General features: G+C 40.5%; 1 protein-coding gene across 1 annotated transcript in view; it reads right to left on the reverse strand.

The window, feature by feature from the left end:
- LOC135196931 (suppressor of fused homolog) overlaps positions 1–17,128 on the reverse strand; it is a 21,880-nt gene extending 4,752 nt beyond the window's left edge. The window contains exons 1-2 of the mRNA XM_064223770.1: positions 16,865–17,128; positions 4,334–4,426 (exon numbers count right to left, since the gene is read on the reverse strand). Of these exons, the coding sequence (XP_064079840.1) occupies positions 4,334–4,426; positions 16,865–17,022 (251 nt within the window). The 5' untranslated portion in view covers positions 17,023–17,128. The remainder of the gene's footprint in view (positions 1–4,333; positions 4,427–16,864) is intronic.
- Positions 17,129–22,806: the final 5,678 nt, after the last annotated feature.

The raw sequence follows: 22,806 nt of genomic DNA on the forward strand, positions 1-22,806 counted from the left end.
TATATATACCTATAATATATACTATTTATAGTATATCTTTATATAATATCTATATATATATATATATATATTATATTTATAAAGTTATATTTATATATATATTTATATATGCCAGAAGCCAGGTACCTAAATGCTACCTCTAAGTAAATGGGGGATACAATTCCACAATGAAGTTAATTCCTCTTGTAGTTAAAATAATATTACTTGTATCGGATTAAAGCTTTCGGGACCATCCAACTTGAGAGTCCCTTGTTCAATTCGGTGGCCAACCGGATCCTGCCCCAAGACCGTCTCCCCTCACCTGAGCGTAGTCTCCTCTCTCAATAATGTCTAACGTGCTAACCGTTTGTAACTAGCAGTCATAATGTTGTAATTCCTGTAAGACTTATTGCTTACGTCCATTAGTAGAAATAATCTGTATAAGTCAAATAGGTGCAGTGTAAGGAAAATGGCTAAGTGGATTAAGCGTTCTGTGCATATTAACTAGTCTTTAATTGTCGTGAATTTCCCTTTCAGAAACGAGAGTTACCTTTGCTCAACTTCGTAATCTGGTTACGAACCGGATATCGTACACATTCCACTCCATAACAAGCCCCTTCTGCACATTCAAGCTCCAGCGGTTAGCACGGATAATCAGGAAAAATTCATGTACTTTAAATCCTATACGTTGTGCCTTCTTTAATTGTAAATAGAATTAAATACATTATTGCCGGTATTCAGTGTCTATATGCCGGCTGGCGACCTCCCACTTCCCGTAACTTAATTATATAAATTAGGATATACGTTGCTAATAATAATCTAAGGACCTAAGCAGTGTAGAATCTTAAATATATATATATATATATATATATATAGTATATATATATATATATATATATCGCCTTACCTCGAACTGATATATTTTCATATACAGGCGGTCCCCGGTTACGACAGTTCCGGCTTACGACGTTCCGAGGTTACGACGCTTTTTCTTAAATATTCAATGGAAAAATCCGTCCTGGGTTACGACGCTTGTTCCGAGGTTACGACACTGACGCTTCCGACGCTCCGAGTTAACGACGCTTTTAAAAAACTCATACTATGATAAAACTCCTTTATAGTTTAGCACAGTATATTAATAAAAATAAGTTTCTGGTTAGATTACAACAAAAATTTTGAGGTTATGATGATTTTCGACACTTTTTTATGTCGTATTTTTCTATGTTTTTTAGTGACGCCTCATATGCGGAATAGTTTCCGAGCGAATGAATACATACTAGCTTGCGGTGCGCAAAGTTTTACATATAACAGTCCAAAAGCACAAATAATGAAAAAAATCATTGCTTGTTTCCAGTAATAATAACAAAACGAAGTTTCTGGTTAGATTACAATGAGAGAGAGAGAGAGAGAGAGTAGAGAGAGAGAGAGAGAGAGAGAGAGAGAGAGAGAGATGAGAGAGAGAGAGAGTCGTCTTCCGACGCTCCGAGTAAGGACAGAGAAGTGTCGTTTCGTTAAACGGCCTCTGACTCATGCCAGTAAATGTTTTGTTGATACTAATAATATAAGCCTATTTAAAGATACGTTTACTTTAATTAGTCTATATGATACGTAAATAGTAATCAACTGTTCTTGTAGCCCTCAAGATTTGGCAAAATCGAAGTATCCAAAGAGAGACATTATCCAGTACACTGGAACCTTGACATACGAATTTAATTTGTTCCGTTACCATCGTCGTATATCAAAACAGTTGTATATCAAAGCATTTTTTCCCATTAAAATAATGTAATATGTATTAATCCGTTCTAGCGGTATGAAACCACACCTAAACACAGCTAAATTACATATAATATACACAATTTTATAAACAAATAAACGAGTAATAACACACATAATGATAAAATAACATAGCAATGTGATAAATGATAATAAATGTTAATAAAATCAATTAAAAAAGAAAGGAATTTTACTTACCACAACGAAAGATGACGTAAGGCCAGCAGGGGGAAGAGGTAGGGAAGGGTGGCAGGGAACGATTTGTTCTCTTTTTATTTACGTATGTACACTAATAACTACGTAATAAACACAAATGAAATAACATTGCTAAAATAATTTTTATTTTTTTTATTTTATAACAGTTTGTAGTTTAGAAATAACGGTGATGCCTTGGAAGGTTTTATGCTTTGCTATAATTTCATGTTTTGCTTCCATCGAAATCATTTCTTGGGTTTTTCTTATCACCTGCTTTGTCTTTAGCTTTGAGACCCATGGTTAATAATAAAATAGACAAAATAACACGAAAAATAGGCGCAAAATACAACGAACTAAAACAACGACGTGTTAACATGCAGCACCAACAAACAAACAGACTGAACGCCATTTATCGGTCGCCTATACAACTAACACTCATCGCAAAATCGTATCTCAAATATTCGTTGTATATCAAAGTTTATATTTTTCGCAAAATTTTCTGTGATCTCAAAAACATTCGTATATTAGGGCAATCGTATGTCAAAGTTCCAGTGTAATTTTGATCAGAGAGAGAGAGAGAGAGACGCCTTGGCAACAATGGTCACGTCTCGGGGATTGACGTAACATTTATTTTCTGAACAGATAGGACAGAGAAGTGTTCGTTTCATTAAACGGCCTCTGACTCATAGCAGGAAATGTTTTGTTGATACTAATATATAAGCCTATTTAAAGATACGTTTACTTTAATTAGTCTATATGATACGTAAATAGTAATCAGCTGTTCTTGTAGCCCTCAAGATTTGGCAAAATCACTCCAGGTTGTACATAAAACTTCAAGAATGTAGTGTCACCAGAGGATTACAATAGTTTTTTACCTTCAAGAACCAGCATTCTTTTATGAAAATAACTCCAGGTTGTACATAAAACTACAGGAAACATGTAGTGTAACCAAAGGATTACAAGTAAGGTTTTTTATAACTTTTTATTAGTTTAAGACATATTTCCAAGCGTCGTTCCGGCTTACGACGATTTTCGGCTTATACGACGCGTCTCAACGGAACGTCGTAACCCCCGTCGTAACCCGGGGACTGCCTGTATGTAAATCGAAGGGGAATTTTTTAGTTGATGATAAGTTCGTCCCCTCATGGGGTCGAACCACCGTCCAGCGGACAGGGATGAAATCAGGACGACATTAACGTTAGCAATTCGGCTAACAAGTGAGGTTATAAGTTTATACCGATTCTGACCTTACAAATCACCATCGAACTCTGGTTATTCATAAATTAGAATATGATTACCAACCCCCTCTACCATGTTAGCAAATTTGAATGTTTGACGAATGTAACCATATTATGAATAATTATCACATCACCGTGAATTATATAAATGATTAAAGCTACAAATGTCCTTTATTATCTAATTCGCTCTACCTCGGAATTGATATATTTTCATACATGTAACCCGAAGGGGAATTTTTTAGTTGATAAAAATTTTGGCCCTTCATCGGATCGAACCACCGTCCAGCGGACAGGGACGAAATCAGGACGACATTGACGTTAGCGATTCGGCTAACAAGTGAGGTTATAAGTTTATACCGATTCTGACCTTACAAATCACCGTTGAACTCGGTTATTCGTAATTAGAATTGATATCCAACCCCCTCTACTATGTTAGCAAATTCGAATGTAGCCATATTACGAATAATTATCACAACGTGAATCATATAAATTATTCGAGCTACAAATGTCCTTTAATATCTAATTCACTCTACCTAGGAATTTATATATTTTCATATATGTAAACCGAAGGGGAATTTTTTAGTTGATAATAGTTTCGTCTCCTCATGGGATCGAACTGCCGTCCAGTGGACAGGGACGAAATCAGGACGACATTGAAGTTAGCGATTCAGCTAACAAGTGAGGTTATAATTTTATACCAATTCTGACCTTACAAATCACCATCGAACGTGGTTATTCGTAATTAGAATCGATATCTAACCCCTTCTACCATGTTAGAGACATAAAAGAAAGAAGGCTGATTTCAACAACTAGGCCTATGCAAAAAGTGTATCCATCCGGACATCCATCGTAGATAAGAAAAGAATAAGAGAATTGGTGATAGCATGCGAGTTAGAGTATTCCCCCCCCCCCCCCCCCCCACCTCCCCCCCCCCCCCCCCCCCCCCCCCCCCCCCCACACACACACACACACACATACTTACCAATTAACCGCTATCTTAGCTACCTTGATATTGAATTTCAACAACCAATTCCAGGACACTCCAATAATACTCCTATGTAAAAGCAATGGTTTATATTTCGATACGAACTAAGTTTGGTATTTCATTGCAATTTGTTGTTAGACATAAATTACCAAAGCTTGCATACCTGACGTAGTGCCAGTGAGGAGGAATCCCCTGTTTTTCATCACCTGGGTTAGCATACATGCTGATGTAGTCCAGAGGATCTGGACCACCTAACCTGAAAAAAAACATACAAAAGTGCAATATAGTCATTAAATAGAAATGCTAGGTACCAGTAGTATGATGTGGAAGTCGTGTACAATTGATAATAACACTAGCTAGTTACAAACAATCTGTATAGAACAGCTTACATAATCAGTATACAACTGCTTTGCACACAGAGTGATTCAACAGCCTAGCAGTAGGGCGGTTCAATACTAACTGCATAGCTGATTCAGTAGTATGACGACAATATTATATGACCATAGTACACATTTCAAATAAAAACATTAGTTCCACATGAAACTGTATTGTATCACATAAAACAAAATCAAATGCAAACAGACGATGAATTTGGATATTCTACTACGGCAAATGAAAACAAAAATACTTATCGTAAATGAAAATGCAGCAAATACCTGGTTATCTTTTAACATTACAAAGAGGGTGTTTTGCAAAAGTCCCTTTTCCTAATCAACAATTTGTCATTTGTGAATTTCACAAATTTTCCACCTATTGAATACTAAAATCCCTTCCCTTGTTTTATGAATTTCTTCTGCACAACTGCAAAATTCGGCAGTCAGCGTGCCCCCTTGAGGTTCTTTTCCAATGACCTTTCAGCTACTAGCTACACTTCCCATTCTCACTTATTTCAGACTCTTTCCAAGGGTCTCTTTATACCTGGCCACTCAAGTTATAAATTTTGTTTCAATTTTTAGTCATCCAAGAAACAAAAAATCCTTCAAATAGTCCTATGAGTAACAAAATGTGATTAAGTCCTCTAGAGTGGAATGTAGAATTTAGGCCAAATGCCAAACACTGGGACCTACGAGGTCATCCAGTGCTAAAATGGAAATTGACAGTAAAAGGTTTGAAAGGTGAAACAAGAGGAAAACCTTGCAGTTGCACTATGACTCATGTGTTAGGAGAGGTTGGAAAGTAAGACGAAGAAAGAGAATATGAAAGGAGGTACAGCAAAAGGAACCAAAGGGGTTGCAGGTAGGGGCCAAAGGCATGTTGCAAAGAACCTTAAGTAATGACTTTAGTGAACAGCATGAGGTCCACTGATGGCACTACCTCCCTATGATGTTCAGTCATCTAGAGCCCTCATTGCATTAAAAATTTAAAAAATTCACACAAGAAAAAGTTATATCATGTACTTTAAAAGGATCTCTAAAAAGGATAAATGGTATCATTGAAAACCACATAGGCCTAAGAAAAATGCTAACTTAACCTGTTAAGCATCACCCACGTAATAAACATATTTACCTTAACGCTCTCTAACTCGGTAGCGCCTTCAACAGGATACATATTATGTATGTTCAAGACTTTAACTGTGCTTGTCAAGCCGTCAGTCCCGTAATAATACGTTTACTCGTATAGAAAATGTAGGAACATCATTTGGTAACACTCTCAGCACACGTAAGCTGTAAATGGCAACTTATTTCCAGCCTGGCAACTCTTTTCTGGTGGTCGCTTATGACAGAGAGCTGCTGCTTGGTACGGTTTTCTTTCAGTACGCTTTTGGGCGTTTATTGAGACAAATTGACTTTTGCGTCTTTCACAATTAATGTCCCAAGAGGGGGCCATATTTCCTTCAGGTGAGATCAATCAAATACTAGATGAGGGAAGTCTGACATTGATGACCTATTTGATGATGAGAGCTATAGTTCTGAATCCTCCAGTGGTGAGGATATTGAGGGTACAAACTTTGCTTCCGATAGCGGGAGTGAAGATGACTACATTGCCATGTGAATGGACTCTGAGAGAGAGAGAGAGAGATCCCTTTACTTTTGTTGCTGATTCCAGCGTGAAATTTACAGTTGAGGATAAAGAGAACCCATGAGAATATTTTGAGAAATACTTTGATGGTGAAATAATTGATTACCTCATGAAAGAAACAAACAGATTTGCAACTCAGTTTCTAGATGAGAATGTAGAACATTTGTCTCTACAATCACGAGTACATAGATGGTTTGACACTGTGAAGTAGGATTGTGTGTAGCCCCTTACTTTAGAGATTGGCATATGAAAGAATAATAGTGCATGTATGTATATTTTTCATTCAGTATTAAGTAGTCTTTTGAAATAAAATAATAACAGTATTGTTATTTTATTCCAACATTTAATAAATTCTTACACTTAACTAAAAATCAATATTAACTTTGAAAAACTATCATCAGTGCTATGATCGCTAATTACAAAACAATTGTGACGGTACGATAGCAGCGAGCTCATCCAGAGGGGACGCTTAACAGGTTAAATGTGTCCTACACAATTAGGTAGACCTGACAACTACTACCACATCTCTCTGGTTTAAGTACTGGTTTACGTGTAAAACTGGCACTATGTTTCATATCAGACCCTTGGGGAAGAACTTATAAGTAATGTATAAGCAGAAATGATGATGAATTGTTAGTATACATAAATTGTTTTTTTTTTGTACATACTTACCTGGCAGATATATACTTAGCTTAGGTCTCTGACGTCACGACAGAAAACAAAATTCAAAAACTCGCGGCACACGCTACAGGTAGGTCAGGTGATCTACCTTACCCGCCGCTGGGAAGGCGGGTGTAAGTAAGAACCAGTCCCCTGTTCTTGTCCCCCAGGTTATTTTCTTCCAACCTGTCTCCTGAGGGGAGGCTGGGCGGGCCATCAATCGTATATATCTGCCAGGTAAGTATGTACAAAACTTTATTGTATACTAACAATATCATTTTTGTACATGAACTTCCCTGCCAGATATATACTTAGCTGATTGACACCCTTGGTGGAGGGAAAGAGAGACATACTTACTTAGAAAGTGGGTGGACAAACACATGTTAAAGGAATACTATAATATAAACCTCTGGTTCTTACCTGATTTAGGCAGAAGACATTGATAGTTACTGTCTATAGTAGTTCTGCGTTGCCTAAAGAGTCTCAGCGAGGGTGCGTGACCTATGGCTGAAGAACTCTTTGGTCTACCAATGGGAACTGAGTCCAACTTACTTGGCAGAATCCAAGCAGGATCTGGTTCAATGGGGGATCAACCCGCTTACATGCCAGAGCCTATCACTACCAATTGCAAGGAGCCTCAAGCACAACCGATCACCTAACCAAATACTAACATTAGTATACGAAAGAAGGAGCTGCCTCCTGCAACTCCTTCGTACAACCAAAAACTCAAACTTAAAACTAACAGGGAAAAAGGATTAAAAAGGATGTGTTTCAGCTCCCTGCCCCAGCACTGAATCCGCCGATACGTAAGGGCCTAGCCCAAAACACTTATCATACGTAATCGATACGTCCCTTAGGTAGTGATTAGAGAAGACTGATTCACACCCCAAAAAACCAAAAAAGTGGCCTTCATAATTGGTTTTGTAATGAACACCCCCCCCCTATTCTTCTTGAAAGCGCCAAAGACGTACGCGATGGCCCGTACTTCGTGCGCCTTGACTTTCAGAAGGTTAAAACTGTTGCTGATTGCAAGAAGTGTGTTGCTTCTCTAATAATATTCCTGATAAAGAATAGAGTGCATGCATTTTTTAGATAAGGGCCTACTGGGGTCCCCCTTACCGAGCACCAGAGATTGCTCTCATTAAGCGGCAAGTCTTTTCTTCTCTGAAGATAATATTTTCAGGCTTCTCACCGGGCAAAGAGATCTCTCCTCTTCTGTCCCGACTAACCGGAGGATAAGCTTTTTGATTTCGAAACTCCTGGGCCACGGCGAAGAAGGGGTTTTTTGGGCATTCTTGGCTAGGAAAGCCGGAAGAAAGAGCAAACCGCGGAGCCTCCCTTGGAAAACCTACCTCACCATCTAGAGCCATGCAGCTCGCTGACCCTCTTCGCTGACGCTAACGCACAGAGAAAAAGAGTCTTCATCGAAAGGTCTCTGAACGAAGCAGCATGGGGAGGTTCGAACCTTGAGGACCTCAGGAAGAGCAGCACGACATCAAGATTCCAGCTAGGCACTAAGGAAGGAGGTAGGGTTTCTTTTAACCATTTTCAAACAAACGATCTGATTAAATCATGGAGGTCCTTGTCCCTGATATGTTTAATCCTCTATGACGAAAAACTGGAGGAAAGCATGCTCCTGTATCCCTTGATGGTTGGAGACACCAACCCGCATTTTTCCCTCAGGAAGATAAGGAAATCTGCAATCTGAGTCACAGAGGTAACTGGAGGATTGGAAAAAAACTTTATGAGTCCTTGCACCAGCGTCGAAAAAAAACATCCCACTTGCGACTGGTAGACTCTAGATGTGGAAGGTCTACGTGCGTTGGCAATAGCCCTTGCAGACTTTGCCGAAAAGCCCTTAGCTCTGACGAGACTGATAGTCTGAATCCAGTCAGACTGAGAGCGGGGAGGTTTTGTGAAAACCTGTCGAAGTGGGGCTCTGTTTGAGCAGATCGACTCTTAGAGGTAGGGATCTTGGGACATCCACCAGCCATTCCAGTACCTCTGTGAACCAGTCGTGGGCGGGCCAGAACGGAGCTATCAACGTCATCCTTGTTCCCTCTGACGCTGCGAATTTCCTTAACGTTTTCCCCTATAATCTTGAAAGGCTGGGAACGCGTAAAGATCCCAGATTCCTCCATCCATCAGGAATGCATCTATTGCCACTGCTCTTGGGTCTGCAATAGGGGAGCAGTATAGATCTATCCGCGCTTATTCCTGGTAGGTCGCAAATAGATCGAGATGGGGCTGCCCCACGTCCTCCACAGCTCCTGGCATACGTCCGCGTGCAGAGTCCACTCTGAGGGAAGGACTTGATTCCTTTCTGCCTTAGCAGATCCGCTCTGACATTTCTTTCTCCCTGTAACGAACCGGCTGTGAGAAGCCTTATCTTCCTTTCCTCTGACCACAAGAGGAGCGATCTCGCTGTCTCGTACAGGGAGAAAGAGTGAGTCCCCCCCTGTTTCCGAATGTAAGCCAGGGCTGTAGTGTTGTCGAGTTGATCTGAACATATTTCCCTTTTAAGAGGGGTTCGAAGGTCTTGAGAGCTAACCAAATCGCTGTTAGCTCCTCTTGTTGATGTGCCAGGACACCTGATCCCCCCATCCAGGTGCCTGACACTTCTCTCGACCCGAGAGTAGAGGCTCCCCCAACCTTTGTCCGAAGCGTCTGCATACAACACTAGGTTGGGGTTCCGAACCTGGCAAGGAAAGGAAAAGGCCTTCCTTGAAACAATAGAGGGTTGGTCTAGCCACCAACGTAGATACCTCCTTTATCTCTTGCGAAATCTTGAACGCAAAGTCCAGACCTTGATATTTCCGATCCCAGTTCCTCGTCAGGAAGAACTGTAGGGTCTGAGGTGCAACATTCCTAGAGAAACGAATTGCTCCAGCGAGGAGAGTGTCCCCAACAGACTCATCCACTCCCTCGCTGTGCATACATCTTTCTCTAGAAAGATTGCTACCTTCTCCAAACCTCGAGTTATCCTCTCTGGGGACGGATACGCCCGAAAAACCTGAGAAGCCATCAGAATCCCAGATAGATACGCTCTTGTGACTGGGGATTAGCTGTGACTTCTCGAAAATTCACTAGCAAACCCAGAGAAGCTGCTAGATCCAACGTCACTCGTAAGTCCTCCAGACATTTCTCCTTGGATTTGGCCCTGATAAGCCAATCGTCCAAGTAGAGGGAAATCCTCACTCCCTCGAGATGAAGCCACTGGGCAACGTTCTTCATCAGTCCTGTGAATACTTGGGGGGCCGTGGAAAGGCCGAAGCATAGGGCCCTGAACTGAAAAACGTTCCCTCCCCACATGAATCTGAGATATTTGCGAGAAGAAGGATGGATCGGCACATGGAAGTAAGCGTCCTGAAGGTCAGCGACACCATCCAGTCCCCGGACGAAGAGCTGCTAAGACTGATGACGTCGTCTCCATAGCGAACTTCCTCTTCTTCACAAAGACATTCAGGGCGCTCACGTCCAGAAACCGGTCTCCATCCTCCTGAGTTCTTGGGAACTAGGAACAGACGGTTGTAGAACCCTGCTGAAAGAGGGTCCTGAACCATTCTCTATTGCCTCTTTCTCTAACATCAGCTCTACTGCTAGAGCGAGGGCTTGATTCATTAGTGGGTCTTTTGTATTTGGCCACCAGTGCCCTTGGAGTGGTGGTCAACGGGTGGTCTCGAAATAAAGGGAATGAGGTATCCCCTCTTGATGATCGCGAGGGACCAGTTGTCCGCCCCCTTTCATGCCCCAGACATTCTGCAAAGTTCAGAAGTCTGGCACCCACAGTTTGTCTGGAGGACTCCCGAACTATTTCTTGGCCCTAATAGACCGGTAGAAGGTCCTTCCTCTTCTAGGTGGTCTCGAACCTCTGGAGGAAGAAGAGCGAGACGAACGGGTCCTCCTCGAAAGGGTTCTTGCCTACTTTGAGCCTCTTTCTTCGTCTTCTGCTGAAACGAAGGTTTCGGAATTCTAGCCGAGCGAGCTAGCATATCCTGCGTCGCTTTTGCTGATAACGAGCTGGAGATATCGTTAATAGTCTTCTTGGGGAAGAGTTGCGGGGAAAGCTGTGAATACAGCAAGGAAGCTCTCTGTGCGTGAGAAACCGCCTTGGTAAGAAAAGAGCAGAAAACGGCCCTCTTCTTTACCACTCCTGCACCAAAAAGTGAAGCAATTTCCCCTGGAACCGTCTCTCACTGCCTTGTCCATGCAAGACAGAACTGCGTGGAGGTCTTCAGGCGAGAGTGTCTTGCTCTTGAGTCCTCTTAGCCAACACTCCCAGGGTCCAGTCAAGAAAAGTTAAAAACTTCTAAGACTCGGAACATTCCCTTCAGAAGGTGATCCAACTCGCTCATACCCCACGTCGTCTTCGCAGAATTCAGCGCCGAGCGACGTGCGGAATCGACCAACGAAGAGAAGTCCGAGTCTGCAGAAGAGGGAAGAGTTAGACCCAAGGGCTCTCCTGACTCGTACCAGAACCCCATCTTATTACCCTCATCTAGCTTGGACGGGGGAAAAGAAAAAACTGTCTTGCCCTTCTCTCTGAAAGCAACCAGTCGTCAAAGTTCTTCATAGCCTTCTTCATAGACACTGTAGGCTTCATCTTAACGACTGAAGACTTCTTAGCCGTATTGGTCGTTGAAAATAAGGACGGAGGAGACGGAGGAGCAACGCCGAAAGAGACTCCCCAAAATCTTGCAAGAGGAGGTCTGTAAGTCTCTTATACGAAGAAACCGAAGCATCCTTGGGCAAATCTTCCTCCGAATCAGCAACAAATTCTTCCGAAGAATGACGTCTAGAAGCTCTACTGCCCGGAGGAGAGATAATCCTTGGAGAGCGCCTGTCGGCAGAGCGCCCTACTAGGCGAGCGCCTACTGGAAGAAAAACCACCGGGGAGAGCGCTTACACGGGGAGCGCCTACCAGGAGAGCGCCTACTTTGAGAGCGCCTCAGGAGAGAGCTACTAGGAGAGTGCCTAGTTGGAGAGCGCCTACTAGGAGAGCGCCTCCCAGGAGAGAGCCTACTTGGTGAGCGCCTGCTAGGAGAGCGCCTACTTGGGGAGCGCCTACTAGGAGAGCGCCTACAAGTGGAGGCCCGTCTGTCGGAAACAGATTCTAACTCCACAGAAGAGCGTCTGGATAAGGGAGAGCGCCTATCAGGCTCTCTGCGCCTGCTAGGCTCTTGGCGCCTGCCATCCTCAAAACGCCTGCCAGGCTCTTGACGCCTGCCACGGGGAGAGAAAACATCCACAGATGAATCCCTGTCAGAAGCGCGGCGCTTACAAGGCTCTGAGCGCCTATCCAATCGGGAGTGATCTAACGGAGGAGAAAACTTCCGTTGCCGCCTACCAGGCTCTTGGCGCCTACTAGGCTCCGAGCGTCCGTCAAAAGGAGAGTGGCCACCAGGCGAAGAACTCTTCCTTCGCTCCTGACGAAAACGAGGCTCTTGACGTCGGTCAAGCTCTTGACGCCTAACTGAAGAGGAGCGGAAATCCTGAGGAGAGAGCCTGCCTGGCTCCTTACGCCTTACATGCTCACAACTCTTGCTGGGAAGAGAGGAGAGCCTACTCGGAGAAAGATCCCGAGCTCCAGCCTGCACTTCTGACCTCCTACTAACAGGCTCAAAAGCTCTTCTAGCCAAAGGAGATTTAGCCGAAGGAACGTTCTTAGACTTCTTCACCGGAAGTGAGGCGTCCTTCCGACGATGAGAAGTCCCGGCAATAGACTCCGCTAAAGCCGCAATCTGCGCCTGCAGACCCGCCAGGATACGCGTAGGAGATCTCTTAAACTCCTCTACAGGGGACGAAGTCCGAGAGCGCGAACAGGAGAAGCGCAACCGGACGAAATCTTGGTTCTCTTGCGTTCCACTTCTGGCTCTTCCGCGAAGGATTCGGGGCTGGAAGGAAGGGCGCAAGGATCCTTCCAGGGCCTCTTGAGAGGGCGAGACGACTCCGATGCGCTCCATCTACGCTGAGGAGAAGGCGACGAAGATGACAGAGAAGCACTGGCGCAATAACTCCTTCTTGGTTCGATCCAAGGCAGCCTGGGATAAACGAGCAAACAGGAACTGCCGAGGGACGCCTGACGGTGGGGGTTTCTCCCTAAACCTTCCTGCGGCTTTCGACTTTCCTCCTCCACTGGGTCTGGGAGTCTGGAAGAGGTCTAGGCCTGGAAGCGTTAGTGAGCCGGTCAGACGCACCCTCCACTGCACTAGGGGCACTGCACTGATCACTTGCACTATCATCACTCTTACCTTGTCGAGAGCGAGCGAGGCTCTCCTTACTCCTTGATCGAGGCTCTCCCAGAAGCAACTTCCGAAAACGAATCTTCGGGTTCAAAGCTGGGCGCAGGGGGCTGAAACTGGAGAAGGAACTACTTCTACTACAGGATTCTCAGCGTCAACTTCACTCACCCTCGATCTACTAGAACTCTTTGAAGAAGCCTTGCGCACCCTATCCTTCTCTAACTTTCTCACATAAGAAGAGAGAGCCTTCCAACCATCCTCATCCAAATTCTCACACTCTTTGCAAGGGTTAATAAAAGAGCATTCATTTCCCTCTACACGACTCACATACCGAGTGAGGATCTAATGCAGCTTAGGAAGCCTAACTTTACATTCCTTCTCAGAACAAACCCTAAATAAACTAGGTTTCTTAACTTCAGAATCATCCATGATATAGATATGTAAGAGAAATCCAAAAGAAAAATCCAAAAAAACAGTCCAAAAAGCGTATGCCAAGCCAACAAACAAAGGGTACTTCACCAAAATCCAAATCGTCGGCAACGAGAACGAATTTTAACTATCGTAAGGACTGAACAACAGTGTTGTCCAGCCGGCGACAGAAAAATAATCTGACAAGAAAGGGGGACTGGTTCTTTACACCCGCCTCCCAGCGGCGTGGTAAGGTAGATCACCTGACCTACCTGTAGCGTGTGCCACGAGTTTTGAATTTTCTGTCGTGACGTCAGAGACCTAAGCTAAGTATATATCTGGCAGGGAGTTCATGTACAAAAACTTATAAACAGACAAAAGGCAGTATATATATAAGGTCTGCTAGAAACCTGGCCGCAGTCAGTTTTACCCACCTTACTCAGGCAGATCACCCTCATTCACTCTATATTTAATTGGTGAAACAATAATACAATTATGTACATCTTTATGCATACCATTCAAAAGACTGAAGTTTCGTCAACATAATGTGATACATGAGAGCGCCATACGAACTAAAATAAGCATGTGAGGTCTTTGTAAAATATATTTCTAGACAGTTTTTAAATCAAATATGGCGTCTCTCGCATCCGGTCCCTTTAATACCAGCATTGATACCCTGTCCTTCCCAGCCTTCCCTCAGCTCATTTGAACAATATTAGTGTATATATGTAACGTTTAATGATATTACCCAAGATTGCAGTTGTAATCAGCACAATAAAACAACATTTTGTTGCCTATATGTATTAGTGAAAGTATGAGGTGTCTTATTCCCAGGGTTATGGTTTGAACTGAAATTAATTTTTACCTTGTAATCAGTGGTTTTATCCTTACTGCCATCACAAATGAAACTCCACAGTGTTTAGCTGATTGTAATTATACACATTTTATTCTTAATTCACTCCAAATTGCACTTGAAATAAGCTGAGAGAGTGTTGACAGCAAAGCCATGGCGGGAACAATTTTTGTCTTAATGTACAGTGTTCGAAAAGGCTCAGTATACCTTTACAAGTATTTATTGCTTAGAAACCATGGAACAGAGTAATGCAGTTTTTTGTAGAATGAAGTGCTCTGAATGTAAACTTGAATGTAGAACATTCTACAAAACTGCATTATTTTATGTTACCTGTATATATGGTTTCTGAGCAATAAATACTTGTAATGGTAATGGGACTTTATGGACACCCTGTACGTACATATGGCTGACAAAAGCACTGGCGAGCTGATGACAGATTAGTGAATTGTTCATGACAAAAATTTTGTATTTTTTTTATCGTGCTTGTCATTGATTCAAGTCTATATTACTATTTTGACTTTTTTATTTTTAATAATTGTACTTATGCCTGAAATAAATGTAACCTATAATGCTTACATGCTGGGAATAGCAAAATTTCATAAATTCCAATTTAGTGGAGCTTCACACATACGGCTATGCATTTACAAACTGTTTCTGTGAATTCTAATTGTCATAGTAATGCAATAATGATAAAATTGTTCTAATAATTTTGAAAAAAAAAACTGCGTCCTATATGCTGTCAAATACGGTAATAAATTTATCTAATTCATAACCTTACACTGATGTTTAACTATTTATTTCAATATTATCCAGCGCACTCTTCTTTTTCCCTCCCAAAAATAGCGAGTTTCCTTGGATTGGAGGGCTAACTTTGTCATAGTAAGATTGTTGTGAAGAGTGCCCCAGTGTCTATAGGTGCGAGCAGTATGCGGATTTAGCAAATGAAATGGAAAGTTTATCAACGCAAGTGACTCCGCAAACATCGAGATGGTGTCAATCCTCTCCACATAAGCTGTTTTAAGTAAAAATTTTGAAAGCCATTGAGGTAAGAAGTTTGCACTGCCCATGGCTAGACTGTCATTAACCTCTGTTTAATCTTAAATATGACATTATTTTGGGTATTTCTACAGAAGCAGTCCGCATAGACTGCAAGGAACGTAACTGCGGATACGACATCCACTAGGGATTGGGGCGTCCAATGTATTTTGCCATGTTTAGTACTGGTCCCTGGGGGGTTAATTACAGTCGTCCGAATAAATATTACTTTAAATTCTTGTTCAGTAGGTAAAACTGCATAGAAAAACCGCAACTGCCATAGTCTAGGCCGCCGCAGATAAGTACCCTAGATCTACCTTATTTTGTACTTTGGGAGAAAACTCTTAGTATTTCGAGAGGCAAGTAGAGATCTTGAGGTGTTGCTTCAAAGACCGATGACTCATGGCTGGTGTCCATCTCCGGTGTCAAGACATATTAAATAACTTTTGTGGAAGGTGGGTCAACGAGTGGGCAAGACTGGCCCAGGTAGTCCACTCGGTTGTTTCCCCTAAGTAAAATTTTGAAAGCGTCATGGAGGTAAGTTTGCACCGTGTATGGCTAGACTTTCACTAACTTCTGTTTAACCGGAAATTATGGCATTATTTTGTGACTTGAAAGAAAACACTTACTTTGAGAGGAAAGTAGAGGTCTCAATCTGTTGTTTCCACGCTGGTTGGATTATGATTGGCATCTAATTCAGGATAGTATTGGAAGTGCTTTATTGGTATTTCTACAGAAGCAATCCGCGGTGGCCTAGACTATGGCAATTGACATTTTCCTATTTTATTTTACTTACTAAACAAGAATTTAAAGTAATATTTATTCGAACAACTAATTAACCCCAGGGGTCAGTGCTAAACACGAAGAAATACATTGGACGCCGCAATCCCTAGTGGATGTCGTATCTGCGGTTGTGTTCCTTGCAGTTCGTAAGGAACTACCTATTCTTTAGAATTAGTACCCTGCAAGAAACGTAACCGCGGATACGACATCCACTAGGGATTGGGGCGTCCAATGTACTAGGTATTTCGCTGTGTTTAGCTAGTACTGGCCCCTGGGGATTAATTACAGTCGTCCGAATAAATATTAGCTACTAAAAATTCTTGTTCAGTAGGTAAAACTGCATAGAAAAACCGCAACTGCCATAGTCTGGGCCACCGCAGATAGGTACCCTAGATCTATCAAGTTATTTTTTGGGAAAGTGACCATGCAACGGTACAGTGTCCGCCTAGCGGTGTTTACCCTATGTACTTTTTTTTTTTTTTTGGGGGGGGGGTCTCTTTAACTTGTGTACAGCCCTACCTAGGGTATAGGTAATGCAGCAGGGGCGAGATACTACCTACCTAATCCACCTAATCGGCTTAGCACCTACCCTAACAGAAACTAGCATACTAGGTAATACTACTTCTGCTAAGCCTATTACATCTTTAAGCAGTAAAAATTTAAAAAGTTACGTATACCTAGTACTACTACATACCAATATTTGACAAGAGCGGTAACCTGAAGGGGGTTTGGCTGGTCTGGATAAACTTTTCGACAAGCTGCGTAAAGTGCCTCCAGTCCAGCAGGAATGGGACCTGGAGCTTCCCCATTGCCACCTTGCCCTTGTCCTGGTTGACCGTCCTTCCAGTCCATGACAGTTAACGAATTGCTACGGGAAACTGTCAAATATATTTAAGGGGACCAGGAACCTTGGCAATCACTAGGTTACTCGAGACCCTTAAAATAAGTATCAGACAACCTTCCCAGCAATTTATTCATTATTTCCACGCTATGCGAACTATTCTATTTTTAAGTCTTAGTAGTGTCTCCAACAGTTATTCACATTGATATGTATAAAGTATGTGCATCAATTATACCGTACCAATTACTATTAAGATATAATTATTTTTTATAACTAATAATTAATTATACTAAATTACTTAATTGTATACATTATAATACCCCACAGCAATGAACCACGAAACGCTACTTATGCTTTATTCATGAAATTTCAGAAGGTTGAATTTTTACGAAAATTAATATAAACAACAAAATTTTCACTGCCAAACAAGAAAGTATGCCATACTTGAAATTAACTTATATTTATTACAAATTAGTCCCATTGCCTCTTATTATTGTATGTCTATGATTCACTTTCAATTCACAATGCATATCTGAAAATAGCATTGCATGTGCTCAGATATTTTAAGACTATCTTATATATCCATATTTAAGCATACCTTGGAAGGCTTCTCATATGAGCGGAAATTCATTATGTGGGAGTTTGTAATTTTAAGTAATCACAAATTCGTGGTGACAGAACGAAAAGTTACTTGAAAAATATTATCTTACAGTTTAGATAAGTAAGTTCTAAAAAACCGAATTATTTAAATCTGGAAAAAGATGGTATAGTACACCTAGATGGTGTACAGTATATAGTATTGTAGTAAACTCAAAGGTATAGTACAGAAGTAAGGCATAAGAGTATAGTGTGGAATTTTAGGCTTCTGACATTCGTAAAGCAGGCAAAGAGAGAGGTACATTTATGACAATACTGATTTTGGCGACTACTCAGCTTGTAGGAGAATAAAAATGAATTTAACACTAATAGATTAATGCTTCAACAATTCACTATTCTGATATAATTTTTGACGATATACCAGATTTTTAAAGATTTGTTTTGCGAACTAAAGCCCTGTTTTACGTAAATCATCAATCGATCATTTGAATGTCATGCGGCCAATAGTACTGACACCAAATCGCACTCTTGCTACAATAAGAACCCAATAGTTTTTGCTATAAACAAAAAATTTTCCGTACCTCAGGGAGCAGTGATATATATATATATATGTGTGTGTGTGTGTGTGTGTGTGTGTGTGTGTGTGTGTGTATGTATGTGTATATATATATATATATAGTATATATATTATTATAATAATTATATATATATATATCTATATATTCTAACAAATAATAAAAATAAGACTGTCCATTAACAAATTTTTATTGGTTAGAACGTTATATTAATAGGCAAATTGCCAACATTCCAAAGATCTGGCTTACATTGATGTAACCTATATTTGACAGGCCTAAGCTACAGAAAAATTTTAAGGAATGATTTCAACCTAAAATACAGCAGGCAATGTAATCTCGAAGCATAGTTAGTCATGCTTCTACTGTGACGAATATGCTTCCTTCTTCACCAGATAATCAAAATACATATGGAAACTTTATATAAACAATAGCAAAAAAAAAAAAAAAACTATAACCTTCGGCCAACACCCTCGATTCTGACACAATCTGTTCACAAATACTATATTTAGAGCCTAAACTCAGTGTTACACCACGCTATTATATATTATAATGAAAATCAATTAACAGCTCGATGACAACTTCAAATAACTGTTCAGCACGCTGTGATAAGATATAATTGGCTAATGGTATATCATAAATAGCAAAATATTTCCAGTTTCAGAAACACCTGGTTATTTACACCGTGCAATTGCGCTGTATCTCACAACCTATATATATGTATATATATATATATATATATATATATATATATATATATAGATATATATTATGATCATAATTATGAGGGTTATGGGAGTTCCATTTAACAACTTCCTTGAGGATGGGGAGAGAGAGAGAGAGAGAGAGAGAGAGAGAGAGAGAGAGAGAGAGAGAGAGAGAGAAGACGTGATTGGTGGCTGGATGGTTAACGATTGAATTGGCTGTTGGTGAGCTCTGGGTTGTCTGCTGGTGCGGTTGGAGTTAAGAGTTATGATCAGAGTCAGAGATTTGAGGCAGTCTGTAATCAGAGCCTGTGATCGTCAGTAGACGGCAGAGGTCTGTGAAGGGTATTGAAGGCATTGGTAGTCAGTTAAATTGTGTGTTATTGATTTGTTGTTTAGTTTGTTGTTATGTTTGATATTGTTAGCTTTAGGTTGTGCTTGTGTGTTGGGAGGTTGTTGAGCTTGTGAGTTTCTGTTGAGTTGTTGTAGTTGAGGGTTGTTGTTGTTGTTTTGGGGAGCTGTTGTGGTTCCTTGGTGTTGTTGGGTGTGGCTTGTGGGGTTTGGGTTGGTTTTGTGGAGTGGGGTTGTTGGTGAGCTGTTGTGGTTTCTTGTTGTTGTTGTTGTTGTTGTTGTAGCTGTAGTTCCTTGGTTGTTTGTTGTGGTTGTAGGCCTTGTTTGTTTGTTGAGTTGTGGTTGTAGTCCTTGTTGTTTGTTGTGTTGTTGAGTTGTGGGGTTGTGGTCCTTGAGTGTTGTGTTGTTGATTTGTGAGGTTGTGGTTCTTGATTGTTGTCGTGTGGTTGGTTGAGGTGTGGTTTCCTTTTGTTTGGGGGGGAGATTGTTGTTACCGTTTGTGGTTGGTTGTGTGTTGGTTTCCGGCGGTTGTTGGTGTCTCAGCGACCTCGTCCAGCGGACAGCACAGCCTAGCCCTGAGTAAGTATTGGGGTGAGTATATGTGTTTGCGTTTTTTGTTCTGGGTGTACCGCGTAGGTGAGTCAATTGTCCTGCGTTCTTCTGTAGCGTGTTGAGGAAAGTGTCCCTGAGGGTGAGTTTGGCAGCCGGATTGATTAAATTTATGTGGGGGTCTTGCCCGCTTGTTTTTTTAGCTTGTGATCCCACCACAATATATAGTGCTGGGCATCATACAATGTTCAAGCTGTCAAAAGGGAAATGTTGCACTCATATACTATTTGAAAGGAAGCATTACACTTACAATATGATTTTTGCAATACTTGTAAAGAGATTACTATCAATTATAACATAACTTCATGAAATTATTAACTATTTTACTGTACAAAATAGACCAGGTGGGTTAGTCAGCCAGATCACATTCACCAAAGCAAAAGTCTACTACGCTTTGGGAAAGGATCTGGTCTACAAACAGGAGAAACAAATAACAGTTCACACTAACGCCTGCTATTTTATAGATAAATATTTCCCTTACACGCTTCCCCACCCACCCTCAATGAATACGTTAATTTCCAACCGAAAGATCAAAAGATAATAACACTGCTAAAATGGTTTACATAAGCTCTGATCAAGAACGTTTATGTGTACTGTGTGTATAATAAATGACTCATAGCTTGAAAAATCGTGCTTGTCTTGATCTAAAGAATACTACGTAGATATCAGGCTGCCCCTCTGTGGGCAACAGACAGCCGAAACCTACAGCGTATGGTCATTATCACAACGCACCTGCCAGATGTCTTTCAAGGACTTCACAAGCGCAGGTTTTAGCCTATCTGGCACTGCTACGGTTTCGCCGACGATTGTCTCTCTTGGTGCAGTAATCCATTTACTTAAGTACACGCATAATTACTTGTGGATGACACATGGTAGAATTTACGCATTTAATCTATCAATAAAAAAAATATCCGCAAACGACTGTTTGCTATAGAAACGTTTTAACTGTTTAGGCTGACATCGTCAGCCAATGTAAATGCACATCTGACAGTAACTCCAGTGGGAAGAATGCATATATAAATCAGCGGCGGATTTAAGTGGCCCCCACCCCATGGTATGAATAATGGTACATTGTTTTCTTTCAATAAAACAATATTAGTAGCAAAATTTTGCCTAATTAATGATTTCTCAACAACAACAAAAACAACTAGGTATCTACTGCCACTAGTATGTATATATATATGTGTGAGCATACATATATAAATATCGATATATATATGTACCTTATGTGCGTACATGTTTCACACACACGCATATATATATAAAATATGTATATATATATATATATATATATATATATATGTGTGTGTGTGTGTGTGTGTGTGTGTGTGGTTGTGTGGTGTGTGTGTGTGTGAGTACATTTCAAGATCCGCCACTGTTTTAAGTATATTATCAAAATCAAATTAGCTTAATTGGGTAAAAGAGTATTAGGCTTTTGTCGATAGTTTTGTAGATAATCATTTAATGTTTCATTTCTGCTTCTGGTTTATAAGATGAATTCTTTAACTTACTATTCTTGCAACGCCTTGAAAGCTATAAATTGCAGCCATTAAAGGCCTGTCCAAAATAGGAAACACTGTTTGTAAACAAAGTTTGCAAACACTATTTACCGCATATTTGTTTTTCATCCAGAATGGGATATTTAGTGTTTATGTGTATATATTGTGTATATACGCATGCATAATGTATATATATATATATATATATATATATATCTATATATATATATATATATATATATATATATATATATCTAATAAAAGGAGCCCATAAAAACACCAAAATATAGAGAAAAAAGTACTATATTTCAGAGACTGCTGTCTCCCTCTTCAGGTAGATGAATGAGAAAAGTTTACAGAAAAGGCGGTATTTATACCAAGAGGTCCATCCACAAACAAAACGTTCCCACAGAATTTTTTCGGAAAGTAAGATTAATTGGCCAAGACAAAAAGAGTATTGAACTATTAGAGAAATTTAAAGTAATAATCCTAAAATTACCCTACTTTTATGGCCTTCCAAAACTCACAAAGACAATCTTCCATTCAGACCCATCGTTTCATGTGCCGGAGCTTTCAATTACAAAAAAATTTCTAATTGGTTAGCTGGCCTCCTTTCGCCCTTTTTAGGCACTTTTTCTCCCAGTCACATTAAACATTCGGAAGATTTTTGTCACAAATTCAGAGAAGCACATATACCACTTCACAACATAAAACTTTTAAGCCTTGACGTAGATTCCTTGTTCACTAAAGTACCAGTACAGGACGTTCTTCAGTTTTTAAGGGTAAAATTATCCCCCTATTCAGATCATTTCCCATTGGCGCTTGACAAAATAATGAAGCTAGTTGAATTATGTGCATCTAATAACGTATTTTAATTCGGGGAATCATTCTACAAGCAAAAATTCGGGTGTAGTATGGGTAGTCCTTTAAGTCCTGTTCTAGCCAATCTGTACATGGAATACTTTGAAACTATAGTAATAAATGCAATAAAACCCAAAAACATGCTGTGGATGAGATATGTGGATGATATCCTAACATTTTGGGATAATAGATTGGGGCATATTGAATTAATGGAATTCCTCTCGAAATTAAACGCATTAGTGCCCAGCATCAAATTTAATTGAATGGGAAACAGACAACAAAATTCCTTTTCTTGATGTTTTAATAATCAGAGATACGACAGAATAAATTTTACCATATACAGAAAACCAACGTTCTCACTTTCATACTTCACTACTTTAGCTATCACGACATTACTATCAAAGATAGGGTGTAGCTCAGCAACCTTTTGTTCTTCAAGAGCCTTACGAATTTGTTCCCCAGAATTCCTGGAAAAAGAAAAAAGAATTTGAACTAATTTGCAAGCAACTTTGAATCTTTAAAGTATCCTGACCATATAATTGAGAAAGCAATTCACAAAGCAAACGTAATTTTCTACCGACCCCCTAAAGACAAGAACAGAG

This window comes from Macrobrachium nipponense, chromosome 18, assembly GCF_015104395.2.
Source record: "Macrobrachium nipponense isolate FS-2020 chromosome 18, ASM1510439v2, whole genome shotgun sequence".
Lineage (NCBI taxonomy): Eukaryota > Metazoa > Arthropoda > Malacostraca > Decapoda > Palaemonidae > Macrobrachium > Macrobrachium nipponense.